General features: G+C 43.8%; 1 protein-coding gene across 1 annotated transcript; it reads right to left on the bottom strand.

Moving 5' to 3' along the window:
- Positions 1 to 503: 503 nt before the first annotated feature.
- LOC100545730 (1-aminocyclopropane-1-carboxylate synthase-like protein 1) lies at positions 504 to 13,824 on the bottom strand. The gene is made up of 15 exons (XM_031553543.1): positions 13,250 to 13,824; positions 11,438 to 12,048; positions 10,305 to 10,364; positions 7,959 to 8,029; positions 7,392 to 7,461; positions 6,298 to 6,364; positions 5,846 to 5,943; positions 5,223 to 5,300; positions 4,202 to 4,302; positions 3,441 to 3,530; positions 2,496 to 2,541; positions 2,209 to 2,350; positions 1,507 to 1,649; positions 971 to 1,124; positions 504 to 756 (listed from the first exon to the last, which is right to left on the bottom strand). The coding sequence occupies exons 1-15, from the start codon at positions 13,674 to 13,676 to the stop codon at positions 509 to 511; spliced, it is 2,406 nt and encodes an 801-aa protein (XP_031409403.1). The 5' UTR covers positions 13,677 to 13,824; the 3' UTR covers positions 504 to 508.
- Positions 13,825 to 13,830: the final 6 nt, after the last annotated feature.

Raw genomic sequence — 13,830 nt, 5'->3', positions numbered from 1 at the left:
ATCTCTTTGTGCTAGCAATCATATTCTGGCACTGAAATAATTACTTCCAAATATCAGTAAGGAAAAGGGAAACCTTACACATTTTAACAATCTCAAACCTCCACTTTCCCAGAAAGAGTGAAAAGAGAAGTGTAAAAAAAAAAAGACACCACAGCACCACAGGACCTTATAAGAGAGTTAAGAGCATATTCATTAGAAATGAAATACAAAATACAATGATGCAGCAGGATGAGGGGCAGCAGGTGAACAAAACCCCCACCATTCCCTATCCTCACCCCAGTCCAAGGAAATCACCTATATAGTACAAATCAGGGACATCAAATGGGGTAGAGGAGGGGTTTTACAAAGTGATTTTCTTGCTATACAGAAAATATATTATTTGCTGGAAGTCAATGCTGAGCTGTTAGGGGCCCAGGGCCATTAGTGCTCAAGAACATGCCTAAAGGTACACCGGCCCCTACTGTTTTCCCATGAGTTTGTTGAACACGCTGTGGATCTCTGGCTTTTTCTATGCAAGCTGTTCTGCTGTATTTTTCTGTAGCCAATCAGATGAACGCATCTGCTGCTGCAGGAGGCCAATAAGGTCACTGAGATTGGAACTACCAGCACAGGAAGATTCCTGGTGGCGGGATACGAAAATGACTTCATCTGTGCTATCTGCTTTGCCATCCTGATCTGACTGACAAGGCTGCTCCTTTTCTTCAGACAATATCTCCTGCTCTCGTTCTTCCAAAACCTTGCGGATCCGCTGCATACCTGCAATGATAAAAGGAAGGGAAACATTAGTGGGTGAGTCTAAGATACAAGGGTCTCCAAACCTCTCAGATCCAGAAAAATTTGGAGAATTGAAGGGAGAAAAAATGGAAAAACAAGAGGATAATAATTATAGGGTAGTTTAGGACTAAGGAGAGGAGGAAATGGTGCTGCAGATTCTCTAGTGGGAGGAAAAACAGAAGAAAGCATCACTCACCCAGCTGTAGTCGGTGGGTCTTGTCAGCAAAGATGATGCGGAACCATCCAGGTTCACTGCACTCAAAAGCTTTGCCACACGACAGGAGAACCTTGTTATCAAGAAAACGCCTCCAGAGCAACATCTCCTCCTCAAATGTTCCTGTCCGAAGGTACTAGGAGAGTCACCAGAAGGGCCAGAGGTTAGTCACCTATAGGCTAACTCACAGAGACCCCCATGAATTTGGATTCCCATGAGGTCTGCAAAGGCCAAGGGAGACACCTTTTACCTCTGAAATACAGCAGTTGTGATAGAAAGGAAGAAATGGAAAGGAAAGAGGCTTGAGAGCAGTAAGATTCCTGCAAGGAGGTAAATGCACAGGCAGAAAAAAGGAAAAGCATGCACAGAAATAGCAGGCCACCCGTCCCTCTGCTCATCAGACAACAGATGGGGCTCTAACAGAAAGCTTATCACAATATTGAACTTTCTCCTGGACAAAGCTGCACCATGAGGCTGCCCTCAACCCAGGAGAAGCCTCCTTTTCTAACAGTACCAACCTTTCGGAAATCAATCCAGACAAAGAAGCCTGCATTACGGTTGAGGAAAGGAACCCCAAGTGTCTTCAGCTCATCTGTCACATATGTATGGGCAGCTTTCAGGCGGGCACGGTTGGCCCTCAGGTACACCTGGTTGATCCATTCTAGCCAGGAGATTAAAAAAAAAAAATTAATCACAAAGTGACTAAGGATAAAAATCACAAACTGACTAAGGTTTCTCAAATAGTCACAGTGCCTTTTTACATTTCAACCTTTTACAACTCCTTTTTTGTTTCCTCAAAAAGTAGAACTGGAGACAAGAATTATGTAGCAGTTTCATGCATGCACATATCTTCTTTACCACTCTGCCATGCTCATGGCTGGAGTGCCAGCACCCCAAGACCAGGACAAGGCTGGAAGTCCCCTCCCATTTCCCTCTTCATACAAGGTTGAGTTCCCTGCTCTGTACAACATTTGCTGCTTTTACACATATAGCTATCACACTTCTTCAGAGCTGCTCCTCCATATCTGTTGATGAAGAACTCTGCTGAGAGTTCCTCTGTTATTGAACTGTCAGCCACAGCTTACAGAGGCAGCTTCAGGGTAATGGACAGCTGCTGACCACATGACTAAGAGGCCACTGGGGAAAGTAAAGGGACTGAATCTCCTGAAGTATCGAGATAACAGGACGGCATGAGGATCCTACATTAGCTACCAACTCACCTCTGTCCCTAAGTAGCTGTGCAACTTTGTGCTGGACTGGTCCACAGACCCCATGGAAATAACACAAAGAAGCCACTGCATTAGCAACATCTTGGTTCTCTGTATACAAAGTACCAAAACGAATCCCAGAGACAGCAAAATCCTGCAGAAGACACATAGAGACTACTGTATCGAACAGGAAGTTCAAGTAGGAATGGGTTCCTACTAACACTGCTTTGTTCTTTCTAATCCAAGGAGCCTGAAGTCAGCAGTAAGGAAGCCAAAGCACGGCAGAAACTGGCACTCACCTTGCTTATTCCCCACATCACATGAGTCCTCTGTGGATCAGGCAATCTGTATGTAGAAGGATGCAGATGGGCAATTAGTGTCATAGGTGCTGAAGTTTTGGATCACCAGTGCAGCATTGCAAAAATAGAGAGGCAGCATTACACAGCGGCAGTGCAGCACAGATCATCAGTCAAGCAGAGAAAATCCAAATCCAACCTGCCCTCAGAAGCAAAGAACTCCCAGGAACTAATTTTAGACACCATTTTTAAGTATTTCAGATGTAAGTACTTCAAATACTCACATTAAGCACTGTATTTTTTGCACAGATTTCCTGCACATACAGAGTTTGCAAATGTAATACTAAAACTTGATACGTTTTCTAAGAATTTGAAGTAATTTTCCTTCTTTCAAACAATAATACCTTGAAGAAGGATATTCATAGTCACAGAATATCCCGAGTTGGAAGGGACCCATGAGAATCATCATTAATACCTAATAAAACCCATTCTCAAACCTCTAATAACACTGATCAGTCACTACCGTACGAAAAGAGAATGTAAACAGCAACAGAAAGCCTTTACAGTCATCAACAGAAATAAGAGAAAGAGGTAGCAATACCGGGGCAGGAAAGAAAAAGCCTCACTTTCAAGGAATGAAATATCTATTTCCAATTTTTTAGGGACTGTCACAAGCAAATACAAAAGCACACACTAAAAAAACAAAACCAAAACATACCACAACAGAAAATTAACCCACATTTTTCTTGCTAGTATTTTCCCTGCGCTTGAAAAAAATGCATTTGCCATTCGGAAATTATGAAAATAAAAAATTTTTAAAAAGCCCACAATATAAGGCAGATTCAGAATTTTCTAGCTCATGACTTAACTTCCAGTCACAAGTTCTCAGCAAGGCATCATGTTGAATTGTCACTGGAAGATGGCCAGGGAAGTAGGAGCTGATTTTACCTGTCCATGCCCAGGACACTGTGAAACGTGGCTGATTCATCAAAAACTGACAGCATGTAGATCTCATCTACTATCACATGCAATTCGTGTCTGCAAAAGGACAAAATGGAAATTAGAAAAGAATGCTGTTTCTGGCTGAGAAGCAAAGAGAAATTCAGAACCCTGCAAAGGCTACCTTTATACATCAAATTCTGCAACACAGAGTATTTTTTCGCAACTCAGTTCTATTATATTGAACTGTGTACACTGAACTGATTGAAGATATATCCAGATAATTGTCACCCACTGCAACTGTATAATGGGATAAAATTTCAGTCATTTCCAATGTACTTGTGAAAATTAACTCCTATATGTACTACCCCTCTAAACTACATTGTGGTGTTGTCCATTTGAAATTGGCCAAATTGCAGAGAGCATCCAGTGGTGAAGATGGGCAGCCATATTCAAATATCTCTTATTCTCTGCACATACAGAGAAAATGGGAGGACAGCACCACAGCATTTGCTAGGACTGTAAGTAAAACTGCAAATATTCCTTGATGCAAGTTGCCTTGTCCCTCCAGCCGACTGGATGGTCCACACTCCCTTCCCCCCACCAGCCCACTCTCCTCTCTTTACTACCTCTATGTGAAGAGAACAGGTTTGGTTTTTTTTGCCTGACTGAGAAGATATTCACGGATAAATTAAGGTACAGCAAGTAGACCACCAGGCTCTGAAAGCCATATCTGCCTCTGGTTATCTCAGCCTTCCAAACTGGCATACCTTTTAGCAAATTCCAGGTAATCCCGTAGCTCTGACAAGGAGTAGATGTCCCCAAGGGGATTCTGGGGATTCAGAAGAATTAAAGCCCTTACAGTTTCACCCTGCAGAACACAAACAACACGATGGTAAGAGAGCATTCACCGTGGGATAAACTTTCAGTCTCTCCAAGGAGCAGTGAGCATGACGCAAGACTCCCCTTCAGCCTCTACTGTGATATTTCACCTCAAAAGTTAGATTTGTATGAAAAAGTTGTAGCCACAACTGACCTTTTTATAATGATGGCACTTGCAAAGTGAGCTGAGGAAAATATTATAGAATGAATCTATGAGTTTGAAAACGGTGAGTCTGCAGTGATTTCTGCTCATTTATAAGAAAGATGCCTTCTCATATTCTCAGAATAAAAGAGAATTCTCTCTGATCTGTATCAGCATTATTAAGTAGCAGATTACTGAAGATTGCCCACTACTAAGGCAAGAAAAATAGCAATTTGAGGTACATGGATGTGAATTGCTCATATTTAGAGCACAAGTGGCTGGAGTCAGAGCTGCTAATGATCTAAAGATGAAGCTAAACATACACTGGGTTTAGGATAATCTCAAAACTTACAGACTAAATATTCAGACAGGTAGCACACATCTGTATTTACCTTCTAGATTTGCCCCTCCCTACTTCCTGCAATTCATGCTGTTATTAGTGGATAAATCTGCATTACTGAGTAGAGCAGTCCATTTTGGGTAACCCAGCTGGCACTCCTGAAGGAAAAACCCTGCAAAGACCCTACATTTTAGTGTATGCCCAGGCATGCATGATACAGTGGGACTCCTCCAGGAATTGCTGCTGAATATTCTACCACAAGTGCGGCAGGATTTGCAAGCAGCCCGACCTCAGGTTGTCTATAAGGACCATGAGAAAGCCAGGTGCTAGGTTTTGAAAATGTTTTGCTCTTCAGGTCACATCTGGGACCAGCCATCTCAGACATACTGTAGCTTTGACCAGTAATGTGAAGCTCATCTGTGCTCACCTCTGCCTGGGCATCCTGCAAGGCCTTTTCCAGTTTTTCCACAGTAAGCTGGAAAGGCCGAGTGCTTGTTCCAGTAATCTGAAACACATCACAAAGATAAAATTGAAAAGGCCAAATTATTTCAACAATCTGTCTTGAGCCATTCCACACAAAACAAAGTAAAAACCCAACAATAATGACTAGCATCCATCCCTTTATCCTTTTATACTGCAGAGAGAATAAATACATAAAATCAAAGAAATTTTCACCATAGACTGGCCACATGTAGAGAATTCTCTGGGTATCCTTAATGACTAAAGCAATGTCAGATAGCCATGCACTCTCACACCTCTGGGACAGACCATCTCCTATAGGACAATACATATGTCTGACTCCAAAATGGTCATTTTTCCCCACCAGGAGTCATTATTACATATTTTTAGGGAGCAAGACACAAGAAAAGACTAGAAACTAGATTTATGGTCTTCAACAAGTTTCTCGAAAACGATGTGTCCAATTTCCCAACCATAAATGAAACCACAGGCTGCTGCCTAGCCTTGTTTGGAGTCCCCAAAGCTTGGCACTTTCCTGTGCCAATTGTTTTTTAATTGTGGAGGTTGGTATTCCCTTTCCTCAACTCTTACCTTGCTGTCTAAATAGGCATACACCAGCTTGACGTTGCCATACAGGAAGACGCTCTGGGTGATACCACCATAAAAAGGAGTAGCAATCAAAACAGCCTCTGGAACCAAGACAACAAAACTTGTTAGCAACAGATTGCTGTCCTTCCTTCTCCTCTAACGGACTTCAGTTGAGCATGAAAGCCTATTTACAGTTATGCACTTTGGAAATATTTTAATGTTACAACTCTTTTCTCCACTTTCTTTCTATATCAATTCTGCAATCTTCTGCAAAAACTGGGACACTGTACACCCACCCTCAGTATTCCAAGTAAGCATAAGCATAGCCTACATTTCAGTAGATCAGTGCTAATTCCACATTATTTCACCTCCACAAAACAGTATTTAAACTAAGTAACACATTATTTCCTAGCAACAATAACAAAAAAACCATTATTTTCCAGCAATCCACTTACCCCCTGGATCACACAGGACTGTAGCTAATGCAGAAAACAAAGAGCCACAACCATTCAGAACAATCACCTAGAGAAGAAAGAGAGAGGCTAGTGATAAATATGTCCATAGAAACACCACCACAAAATTTCTGACAAAACCAACAAAATACATTTTCTCCCTAATCCTCTAGCATGGATGTTCCCAGAATTTCCTGCTGACATCTCACTTCTACCAGAAACAACATTAATCCTGGACTCCGTTTCATGATACTTTGTCCAGTTGCCTCTTTATTATGTGTTATCTTCTCTTTGTGATAACAGCAGCTCCTACCTCCCACCAAATTAGTACAATAGCATAAACAGAAGCATAGAGAAGCAAGTTTGTCTCCTGTTTCTAGAAGACTGATGCACAGAGGCCCCGGGAGTTTCAATCCAAGCGTCAGGTAGAATCTGCTGCCTTGGAGAGGCAATGATTAGCAAACTGATCAGTGATGACTTCAGTTTATGTGAAGCAACAGTTTCTGCTGAGTTACTGCAGCCAGAAGAGCAGCAATAGTACTGGATCCAGCACTCAGCAAAAGCAGGACTCATGCATGCACCAAGCCCAGCCTGCACCCTTCCCAAATCAGAAAGTCCTGCAAAGACTCAGGTGTTGACACCTTCCTTATAACACCATCACAAGGTCTGAAAATATCTGTTCTTGCTAGGTGAAACTACCATTGGCTCAATGACAGATTTTGTCCTGAGGTGCAATAGCAGAATACTATGAAATTAAACTCATCAGAAACAACGGGCACTCTTTGTCAAGGCTGAGGGACATGAGCCCAGAAGGTCCCAGAGCTGAACGGGGAGATAGAAACACAAAGCCTCACTGGGAGCAATGGGATGAGGAGCTGGCACATAGAAGTAAAGAATAAGGCAAACACGCAGTAGAACTGAAATGTTTTGGCTGATGTGTGCATCAAAAGCAACTAAAATGGCTACGATCCAATTTCATTTACATGATAAAAGACTGTCATTCTACAAAATCATTTGTTTAAAAATATAAAATGAAATTGTTTGATAACAAATGGCAATACATTAGAATAGACACCAATGGAAAGTGGGTTACCCACATTTTCTGCCTTAAGAGGTGCAGGGGCCTTGCAGTAATAGGTCAAAAATCGAGCCACTTCCTCCCGTAAACTGAGAAAGACACAAAAGCAAATATTGATTCAGCTTATTCTCCAAGAGACTGGGCTTCCCCAGGTCCACATCTCAGGAAAATAAAGCCAGGGCACTGTAAAGTTTGATGCAGACAGCCCATGCCACAGATGGGACTGCTACACATGGCAAAGGCGTCACAGACAATGGCTATGGCTGCACAGATATTTCTGAAGAGCATTAAAGAGAACTGAAGGATTAAAGTCCTCGATGTTAACAGAGCTTCAAGGAATTTTCTTGAGTTAGCTCATTTGTTAATGTATAGAAAATTAGCATCTTCTCTTACATAAAATGATTTTAAACTGGATTTTCAAAGGATTTTAAGTTGGATGACCAATTACTGTTTTGAAAATAAAAATATGATTCTACGACCTGGAAGAAGTTTTAACTACTGTATAAGAGAAGCAGTTTGTACTCATCCGTTCTGTTTTCAGACAGGTACTCAAACAGAGAAGCATTACAGAAATGAGAGGACTTACAACATGTGTCCCTTCCAGTCGGGATACTGAAGCAGCAGTGGCTCCATGAGGTTCATATCGGTCTGTGTCAGCTGTGAGCAACAGGAAAACACATTAAAAGCACAGTCACCAATTTCGGAAACAGAGAGAGACAGAACCAAAGGGCAGGCACGCTTCTGCATAGACATGCACACACAGCACTTCAACAGCCTTAAAACTGGACTGAGAAAGCCACTGACCATCAGAATTAAGGCAGCTCGGAGGGGCAAAGAACAGCAAGCTGATCAGTGATAACTTCAGCTTATAGGAAGTGGGGGCTTCTGCCAAATTACTGTAGCCAGAACTTCACTGCGCAGAAATCTACAAAAAGGATGCCAAATAGTTCATTTTGTTCTTAAAGTCAGAATCACCTGAACTGTGTGAAAGCTTCACAGGCCCTTTTTATGTTTATGTTTAGATAAAGTATGCTTTACGTTGCTTTTATCTAAACATTTTCAGGATTGCAATTTTCAGGGTTTCACATAATCCAGTTCTATGAAGTTGCAAGGGAAAGTGCAGTCATGACTGGGGAATAGAGAAGAGGACATTTTACGTGAACAAAAAGAGAACAAACAAATGTTATGTACAATATACCTTGCAAATATTTGATAACCACCAAGTCTGTGAGTTAATACTAAAAGGACACGACAAGTAAGTGACGGTGCAAAGGGGAAGGGATATTTAACATGCAGTGCAAAAGTCTACCACGTAATAACATGTCCACAGCATTCTGTATCAGTGCTTAATAACTTGTGCCAAGCTCTAGTGTTCAAAGACACTGTCCTCATCCCATCCCATGCAGAATTGCAACCTGACATATGAGATTCAAGTTCCTTCATTCACCTCTAGATGTTCTTGACGCCTGTGTAGCACAGAACTACATTCTCCTTAGACCTCCCTCCTAAACTTATCTAGATAATGCAACACAAAACTATCAGCAGACTCAGCTAAAAATGGCCGTGCAGTAATGAAGAGGAGAACCCTTAAGGATAATTGTCTAAGGACTAAGAAACCAGATGGGCCAACCAAAATGAAGATTATCTGAGATCTCATACCACATAATGTAAGCCAATTTAAGGGCCAAAAATTGAAGGCAGAAATACAGTACATTACTTTAATCTGTGGAAACTGAGTACTTACCGTCCCCAACAGCAACAAATTACTTTTTCCTACAATCTCAGCTGATGCTGCACCCAGTGAACCCTTTCTGTAACTCTGGGCTGTGATGAGGAAGCTGGAAGCAGTAACTTCTTGCCACGTGTGTGACAGCTCATCACGCTACAGCTCATTTCCACAACAAGGCTAATGAAGATGTGACTTGCTACTGTCTCCCTCTGCACTACTTGCTGCAGACACTGTATTAGTTTAGGGAAAGGATGGTGAAGGAAGGAAGGCACAACCTACACAGCCCATAGGGCACCTTCTGAGAGCACAGCCACCAGGCAGCAGCTCTGCCTTACCTGTTCCTTTAGCTGGAAGGCCAAGCGGTGGGGTAGCATCCCCGAGTCAGTGGTGTGGGGGGAAGGAATAAAAGGAACATTTTGAGGGTGGTAATTGGTGGAATGGGAGTAAAAGTGAGTTTCAAACTGCAGAGACCAACTGTCAGACACTCGGCTACCTTACCCCCCCAGGCAGCTGCAGCTAGGAAAAGGGCAGCCTTCCCACCCAGGGGGCTGAATCTGAGAAATAATTTTAATGAAAAATCAAGAAACACCCTGCGAAGGCACAGCTTTGTTGTTCTCTTTTGCCTTTTTTTTTTTAATGAGTTATGCCATTTGTTTCATGGAACTGAACAAAGCGTCCAACTAGTAGCTGCCCCAGTACGATTTTAAGAGATTTCATGAGATGTCACATTTGCTGCTGCCATCCTCTCAAACTTTAGATGAGTTCAGAACTGGGTGCTCAAACTGTGTAGCTTCACAATGGACAGAGTCAACGTCCTCTGTCCCTAGCTGTGAAGATTCTTGAAATTAAGAAGAGTCTTAAGTAGTTCTGAAACCTCCGTATTAAATAAAATGCGGTCAGTAGGAGAAAATGAAATGCATCTTATCTTCATTTAAGTACAGAGTCGTAAATATCTCAATGAGCCAAGTACACCCCTCCAGGGAAACACAATGAAAGAGAACAGAAAACTCTCTGTTTCTGTCTCTCGGGAAAACAACATCAGTAAGTGTACAAATAGCTGAATTCAGAAGTGGCTTTCAATAGTAAGAAATTCATGAGGAAAAATTTTTCCAGAGAAACCTCAACAGTGGCAATAACTCAAGGAAAGACACTGAGGAGAAACCACATATTATATTTGGTATTTCTCTTAGGAGCAGGACTTACCCGTTTGGACATCAGGTCAAAGCAGAGCTTATTCTCACTGGTGCCAAAATTAATTATACCCTAGAAAAAGAAATAGCATATAATTTGTGGACACACACATACACACACAAAATCAATGCGTATGTACATCATCTTAGCTATCATTCCACTGAACTGCCCCCAAAAAGCTTACCAAGAAAAGTCACAGCACAGTTCACGAAATAGTATATAATTAGAGAGTTATATATGCAGGTGTGTGCTCACAGACATATCTCAGACACTCCAGCTCTTAGGCAATAAGCTTTCTGCAAATGGATAAGTACTAACAGCTTATTCTTCTTTACAGAACGTTTAACTTATTCTTGAATTCACTCATCAGTGTGCATCTAACTACAAATACACGTGAAATAGTTCTGAGAAAACTGAGGTTTACACTTCTGCAGCGGTTTAAAGAAATGTTTTTGAAACATTTCTTCACCTAAATTTAGTTGTTTATCAGTCCGTCTGTTCCACTCCACTCACTCTTTCAAATGTCAAATAGCACACAGTCATGCAGAGTGGTTAAAACATTAAGTTTTCCCTCTGGAGAGGCAATTCTGCAGGGTCTGGCCCTGCTTATCTAACATGGCATTGGGTGCTGAAGAACTCCAGTCCATCAACACATATTCAACACCGGAAGAAGCTGGATAAACAAATTAAAAACATACATAAAATGGAGTCTAAGCAATTGGACGTGAATGGTGCTACTAAAGGTCAAGTCCAAATTTAGGTGTTTATCTACTTTTCACATTGTTAGTAGAAGTTAGTAGAAGAGCTAGCAGTTTGTGCCTCATAACACATCTCTTATCAAATAATTACTGTGCTTTTGGATCTTAATCTAGTTTGCGCCCCCCCCTACACCATGACTGCAGTTAGAGGTCAGAATAAAAAACATTCTGACATTTTCAAGTTGTTCGGGATGGAATGCTGGATCTATTTAAAAGTAATCCCCAGCTAAATCACGATTTCCGTTCGCTGTGTTTGTTACTCATTCAGTACCGAACACTAACATTCAGCCTCTGTGCCGCCAGGGGGTGTGTGAGGAGCTGCGCACCGAGCAGCGGAGCTGTAACGGGCAGAAAAAGTGCCGAGCGTTAGTTAAGAGACTCACTCACGTTGGGGTTCGTGTCTTCATCGTACTTGTCAGCGTGGTACGCTTTGTACCCCTCCTCGTCAGAGCCCCGGAAGATGTTGGCGACGTTACCGCGAGCGGAGAGGTACGGGCTGCGCCGGAACCCCTCCGGGGGGCAAAAACCACACGTGTCACCCCGGCTCACGGCCAGCCTTCCGGCCCTCGGCCCCCGCTGGTCGCCTCCTCCCACCCGGCCCGTCAGTTCCGACAGCGTTTGGCTGAAGTCCAGGCCTCGAGGCATGGCCAGGGAAGGGGATGCGCCGCCGTGGCTCCGCTTCAGGATGCTGAGCATCTGGGCGAAAACGTCGAACATGCGGAACTCGTGCTCCCGCTCCAGCTCGAAGCGCCGCTGCTCCAGCTGCATCCGCCGCTCCTCCACGTCCAGGTCCCGCTGGAACCGCCGCTCCTCCATCTGCAGGAAACGCTCCTCCATGGCCCGCTGTGACGTCAGGGTCTTCAGCAGGAGGTCGTCGAGCGGGTCCTTCACGCGCTGGCCTTTCCGCTTCTTCCGCAGGCGGTGCAAGGCGGAGAAGCCGGGCCGAGGAACTACGTTCTGCATCCGGGATGAGTTGGCCATGCTGGGCTCACTGAAACCTGCGGTTGTGTGAAAGTGGGAAAAAATGAAACACGAGGCAAGTTAAATGGTGCGGACGTGCTTTGCTGCTTCCCACTACCTGACCTCGAATACACTACAGCAGGATTTTTAGGGAAAACAAAGCAAAATCAGTCAAGTACATCTTGGAGTTTGCAACTTTGTTTGCAGTCTTTGACTTCACACGCCGGGTTCACCACTGTACTGCAAGCCACTGATCTGGCTCTCACTTGGTTTCTGAATTAACCCCAGTGATCACTACTGGGGTTAATTCAAGGATCCTGCCCTCGGCTACCCATGCACTCACCATGGTAAGAAGGACATAGCTCAGAATGATTTGGGTTGGAAGGGACCTTAAACATAGTTTGGTTAAGATCACCATAGCCGTTCTTCCTGATCTCAAAAATGAATCTCATATACTGACCATCACCTCTTTGCTTCCCAAGAAGGCTGTACTCTTCCATCAGCCTATCCTAGACTGGTTGGAAATCACCACGATCTGTAGAGCCTATCTTTCTGTGCACCCAAACAATGGCCAATTGCACTCCCAGCACAGATCTCTCATCTCCTGTAAACAGATCAGCTGTTTCTACCAGTGATTTCAAAAAATGTCTTCTTTCCAAGTTCTAGTTAGCAGATTAGGAAGCCAGGCAATGATTATCCCCAAGTATTCTCTGTTGCTGAGTATCCTAAAAGATGAGATGCAGAAAACATTCAAATAGAATATGAGAGAAGTTTCACCTGCATGTTTACAGGTTGCAATGGAAGAAGAGCGTCTCCTGATACAATTCAGCATGAGGACTGCAGACAGCCCTGGTCACATTCAGTCAATACCAAAAAGCATGCAATTTTTCTTTTTCTTTTTGGGAATAATGCATGTACTGTCTGCATTACACAGAGAAATCTAGCACAAATGTCTATCCCAGCTTAGAGTAGATGCTCCAGTCCTTTGGAGTTCATATGCAGCATTTAGCCTAGAGCAGTAATTTTAGATTTTATTTACCTGCGCCAAGACACGTGTCAGGAACTGCCAGAAGACAACTAATGCTGTTACCAGCCTTCTACTTTAAAGGTTTTTGGGACATGAAAAACAAGAATCAGTGCAAAAAAAATCAGGTGTCTCTCTGTGCACCAGTACAAAACCTTCTCTTTCCAGGAAACAAGGCAGCAACCCTATGCTGGAATGCAGAAGTCTATCCCTACCTGAAGGTGAAACACTGGTTTCAATGGGAATTTCCACCCTGGAGATGGGAGAGTCATTCTGGGCCCTTTCCAGGAAGGCTCTCTCCATCTCATGCTCTTCGGGGCAGCCCTGCTGGTAAGACACAGCTGCCGGGGGCTCTGGGCTCAGGCAGTGCTCGTCAGAATTCACCTCCTCGCATTTGATCTCCATCAATTCGGCGTGCTGGGAGTGCCCAAAGTGCAGGGCAGAGGCAGCGAACTGGTGGTGGTAGCCATCCATCATGCCGCCCGGCAGCACCTGGCTGGCCATCACACCGCCGCCCATGGGCCCGTAGGCCAGCGCTGGCCGGCTGTTGAGCACTCGGTCCATCACATCGTAGAACTTCCAGGTGCGGCCGCCCCGCGGGGCCTTGCTGTTGTCCTTGATGCGCCGGTACTCCAGCTTCATCTTCTTGATCTTCTCGCGGCACTGGTCCCCGGTGCGGTGGATGCCCTTCTCGCGGAGCACCTCGGCGATGCGGTTGAAGACGTGCTGGTTGCGCAGGCAGCTCTCCAGCTCCAGCTGCACCGACTCGTCCGCCCACAGCTGGAGCAGCTCCACC

This window comes from Meleagris gallopavo, chromosome 5 (assembly GCF_000146605.3).
Source record: "Meleagris gallopavo isolate NT-WF06-2002-E0010 breed Aviagen turkey brand Nicholas breeding stock chromosome 5, Turkey_5.1, whole genome shotgun sequence".
NCBI classification, from domain to species: domain Eukaryota; kingdom Metazoa; phylum Chordata; class Aves; order Galliformes; family Phasianidae; genus Meleagris; species Meleagris gallopavo.
The sequence above is the reverse complement of the archived record's forward strand: the minus strand, read 5'-3'. Positions and strand labels throughout refer to the sequence as shown.

Coding starts and splice junctions, on each gene's coding strand:
- LOC100545730 (XM_031553543.1), bottom strand. CDS start 13,676: ATGAAGCTGGAGTACCGGCGCATCAAGGACAACAGCAAGGCCCCGCGG. Junction 8,030..10,304: donor TTGACCTGATGTCCAAACGG/GTAAGTCCTGCT, acceptor TGTTGCTCACAG/CTGACACAGACCGATATGAA. Junction 1,125..1,506: donor TCTGGATTGATTTCCGAAAG/GTTGGTACTGTT, acceptor TGACTCTCCTAG/TACCTTCGGACAGGAACATT.